The sequence below is a fragment of the Phocoena phocoena genome, chromosome 3 (assembly GCF_963924675.1).
Source record: "Phocoena phocoena chromosome 3, mPhoPho1.1, whole genome shotgun sequence".
In the NCBI taxonomy this organism is placed as follows: domain Eukaryota; kingdom Metazoa; phylum Chordata; class Mammalia; order Artiodactyla; family Phocoenidae; genus Phocoena; species Phocoena phocoena.
The window spans coordinates 172,257,017-172,261,398 of record NC_089221.1 but is presented as its reverse complement, the minus strand read 5'-3'; the positions used below and the strand labels follow the sequence as shown (position 1 = coordinate 172,261,398).

Below are 4,382 nucleotides of genomic sequence, written 5' to 3'. Positions count from 1 at the left end.
GGGGAGGGGACCCAATGCAGGAGCAGGAATCAGAGAAAACTCCCCTCATTCTGAGCCAACCAGGAGCCGATGCAATGGTTTTGTGAGCTCTCCTGGACCCTCAGTGGTCATGTCCAGTGAGCACTTACCCCCGACCAGCCACAGGAGGGGACTGTAGGAGAAGATGTGCTTGGCCGGGCCTCTCACTGTGACCCAGGGGCACAGGTGTCATGGCTGCAGGGTGGCGGGCCTTCAGGGCCCCCTGAGGTTTCCGGAAGTGGGGCATCCCTCCTCGACGTCCTCCACCTGCAGTCCTGGGGTGTCATGAGCCAGCTCACATCTGTCTACTTCTCCCCACAGCTCTCTGGACGACAGGGGCCCAGAGCTGATGGCAGACAATGTCAGCCACTAACAACATAGCCCAGGCTCGGAAGCTGGTGGAACAGCTCCGCATTGAAGCCGGGATTGAGCGCATCAAGGTGAGCAGGGGAGAGAGACCCCCGGGCGCGCCCTCAGCAAACGGTGGGCACGGAGGCTAGCAGGACGGTAGGGGTTTGCACTCGGCTCTGCCTCTCGCTGTGTGACCTTGGGCCACTCAACCTCTCTGAGCCTGTTTTCTCAGCAGAAAAACACAGCTGATGTAAACCTACCTCATGGGTTGTTGTGACGATTGACGTGCCAGCATGCTTTATAAACAGAGTGGGACCAGAGGCAGGCCTCGAGTACTGCTGTGAGCCTGCCCCAGCCCTTGGGGTCCGTCCCTGGACGGCCCCAGAGAAGGCCAAATCAGGCCCCTCCAAAAGGGTCAGCATGAGACAGTCACTTTCTCTTCTGTCCCCTCATCCTCAGAGCTCTGTCCAGCTCCCCTGTTGTGACAGATGCAAAGAGAAGTCAGAGGCCCGGCCCCAGGGAAGAGAGGACACAGGGCCTTTCACTGTTTACTTTCGCCACTTCTGCGTTGATTGCATTTTTTGAAATAAGCATGTTTGATTTTTAGCTAAAAAAAGAAAAAGGACAAGCAGTGCCTCCTAGCAAGCGCTTAACCCGAAGGACAAGCAGTGCCTCCTAGCAAGCGCTTAACCCATCAGGGACCAGGAACATGCAAAGCAAAATAAGATAGTGTGTAATTGGGCAGCCAGCTCTGCGGGCTTTTTTTCTTTTTTTTAATTTGCATAAAGTTAACTGTTTTTAAAGTGCACAATTCAGTGGCATTTGGTGAACTCAAAATGTGCAACCATCATGACTAATTCCAGCACATTCCATCACCCCCAAAAAGAAGCCCGTCCCCATTAGCAATCACCCCACATCCCCTCCCCAGCCCCTGACAACCAGGAACCGACTGTCTGTCTGTGGATTTGCCTGTTCTGGACGTTTCCCATCAATGGAATCACACTGTGGGTCCTTCTGTGTCTGGCTTCTCTCACTGAGCATCGTGTTCTCAGGGTCCGTCCACGTGGTAGTGAGTGTCAGGGCTTCACTCCTTTGCATGGCTGACTGATGCTCCCGTGTGTGGAGGGACCGTATTTGTTTATACAGCTGAATCTTAAGTCCACGAGTGGACATCAGAATGACATCCAGGGCTTTCAAAGGGTATAGACCAACGGGCCAGTCATGGCCTCCTACACGAGAAAGCTGTCTGACACTTTTCGAAATCACCTTCTCACCAAACCCATGTCCACTTTGCAAAGGACGGTGAGCCACCTCCGAGAAGCTGATTCCTGCCCCAGACCCCAGCTTGTGGGTGGCTGGGTGAGGACCAGGGAGTCTCCATCCAGGGAAGACACGGGTCATTTATGCTTCCACATTAGCCGTGCTCTAGCTACCCACTGGATTAGTCAGGGATATATGACTATATGTTAGAGACAGAGAGGGAGCATGAGAGGTAGTTTAAGGCGTTGGCTCACGCAGTCGTGGGGCTGGCAGGTCTCAGGGTGGCAGGGCTGAACCACAGGCTGGAGACCCAGGGAAGAGCTGATGCAACTTGAGTCTGAAGGCCGTCGGGAGGCAGAATTCCTTCCTCTTCGAGGGACCTCAGTCTTTTCTCTGAAGGCCTTCAACTGATTAGATGTGGCCCACCCACATTATGGAGCGTCACCAGTTTTCGTCAAAGTCCATCGATTTAAATGTTAATCTCACCTTAAAAAGACCTTCGTAGAGACATCTAGGCTGGCATTTGGCCACACAGCCAGGTACCTGGCCTAGCTAAGCGGACACATAGAATCAGCCGTTACTCCACGCATCTGTTCAGGCCTTGCTTCCCTCAGCACGGTCATCCCCCAGTCACTGCTGGTCGCGGGTTAGGAACGGATGGCCCGGCAGTGCGGACACGCGACCCCACGTGGCCATGGGGCCAAGCCCTGTCGTCGCCTTGCACCTCCAGCCCAGCCAGGTGGGAAGGAGGCCGCCGCACCCCCCGGGTGGTGTCGTTGGGGGCGCCTCCCACGAGGCGTCTGAATGTTCCAGGACTCTGAGCATTCAAAGCATTCCTTGGGGCTGAAGGCAGAGCAGCCCCGGTTGAAGTGGTTTCCTCTCAGCGCCGAGCCAGTCCCGGCCCTGGCGGAGGCCGCTGACTCAGGAGGCCGCTGACTCACCCGCCCGTTTGATGTCGGGAGGGCTCCCCCGCGGGCGGCCTTTGAACGTGGGGAGGAGCAGAGTCGGGCGTGACCGGTCTCCCTCCCGTCCCGTCTGAGGTTTTGAGGCCCCAAGACGGCGACTGGGAGCGCAGGGCCGGCCTGAGTGAGAGGCCGGCAAGGCGAGACGGAGGGCGCGCAGCATCCAGGGGCCCCCGGGGGCTTGTCTTCCAGGCGGAGCAGTGGAATCTGAGCCCGGGGCCCTGGCGCCCGGGGCGGCAGCTCTGGGGCGCAGAAGACCCTCCGCAAACTTTCCCTGCCCGCCACTCTTCCGGGTGGGAAGGGGACTGCCGAGGGGTCAAGGCCGCGGAGATGCGCCCGGGACTCGAGGGCCACCCCCCCCCGGGTCCCACAGCGGAGCCGCGGTGCTGCCAGCAGGGTGGGCCCCACCCACCCACCCACCCACCCACCCACCCGACACTAGGCACCGCTTTACCCACGTCAGCTTCCCCAGGGCTGCGATGGGCCCTCCCTGCATCTCCTCCCTCCTCTTTTGGGGACCCTGACGCAGGGGGTCCTAAGTGTCAGCCCCCTCACCACGGTCACCGACACCGCGACAGCTCACACAGCACAAGAATCAAATGCCGAAGGCCTCGTCCCGACTCTCGGGCGAGGTACCTGCAGGGCTCTCCCCGTCAGGTCCTTTCTTCGACTGATTCCTCCCCTGACCCTTCCCTTCAAACTCCACACAGCCCCCTCTGGAGAAGGTTCAGTTCTTCTGCTTACTTGATCTTAAATTTCCGGTAAAATACATATACGTAACATAAAATTTACCATTAGTGATACTTAGTACATTGACATTGTTGTGCAACCTAATGCGCCACTACCTAATTCCAGAATATTCCATCACCCCAAAAGGAGGCCCATCCCCATGAGCAGTCACTCCCCAGCCCCTGACAACTGCCCTCGGTGTCTGTGCATCTGCCTGTTCCGGACGTTTCCCATCAGTGGAATCACATCCTGTGTGTCCTGCGTCTGGCTCCTCTCACTGAGCATCGTGTTCTCGGGGTCCATCCACGTGGTAGCGAGGGTCAGGGCTTCTCTCCTTTCTGTGGCTGAGTGATGCTCCCGTGTGTGGAGGGACACGGTGTGTGTCTTCAGGTGACGGGCACTGGGGTTATCTCCACCTTTGTGCTGCTGTGGACACGGCGCTTCGGCCCCTTCTTATCTTTCCTCTCTTGTCCTTGTGCCCACACACAGGTCTCCAAAGCCTCCTCCGAACTCATGAGCTATTGTGAGCAGCACGCCCGGAACGACCCCCTGCTGGTGGGAGTCCCCGCCTCGGAGAACCCCTTTAAGGACAAGAAGCCTTGTATTATCCTATAGCTCTATCTTCCCTCAGCTCCTCCCTGACCCCGCCCCACCCCCACCCCAGCCAAGGCATCATTCAGTACACAGTCAAGCAAAACTCTTCATTCCAAAAGAAATGCAAAAAGTTGCCGTCACCCAGGTCGGGTAAAATGTATCCTCTGGGTTCAGATGGATTTTCAGACCCAACATCGCAGCCCTGTCGGGGGCCGGGCTCCACCACCACTTCTCATGGGAAATAGCTGAAATGCCCAAGCAACGCGGTAACGATTTTTGAAAATGGCGTTGCCATTTAAGTCATGGTCTAGAGCCGAGCTGGGCGGGGAGACGGGAAGGAGGTGGGTGAATTAGCCGCTGGCGTGGCTGACCCGGCCCGGTGGCGAGTCTCACACAGTTGGCCATTTGTGAGGACTTCAGCCAGGTTGATGATGTGATGCCTTTGGCCAGGGTGTGTGAAGTGGACAA

General features: G+C 57.4%; 1 protein-coding gene across 1 annotated transcript; it reads left to right on the top strand.

Moving 5' to 3' along the window:
• Nucleotides 1–339: 339 nt before the first annotated feature.
• On the top strand, nucleotides 340–3,964 carry GNG7 (G protein subunit gamma 7). Its single transcript, XM_065874849.1, has 2 exons — nucleotides 340–458; nucleotides 3,810–3,964. The coding sequence occupies exons 1-2, from the start codon at nucleotides 378–380 to the stop codon at nucleotides 3,933–3,935; spliced, it is 207 nt and encodes a 68-aa protein (XP_065730921.1). The 5' UTR covers nucleotides 340–377; the 3' UTR covers nucleotides 3,936–3,964.
• Nucleotides 3,965–4,382: the final 418 nt, after the last annotated feature.

Excerpts from the sequence above, each read along its gene's own strand:
- GNG7 (XM_065874849.1), top strand. The coding sequence starts at position 378 with ATGTCAGCCACTAACAACATAGCCCAGGCTCGGAAGCTGGTGGAACAG. Across the intron at positions 459-3,809 it reads CCGGGATTGAGCGCATCAAG|GTCTCCAAAGCCTCCTCCGA; the intron begins GTGAGCAGGGGA and ends GCCCACACACAG.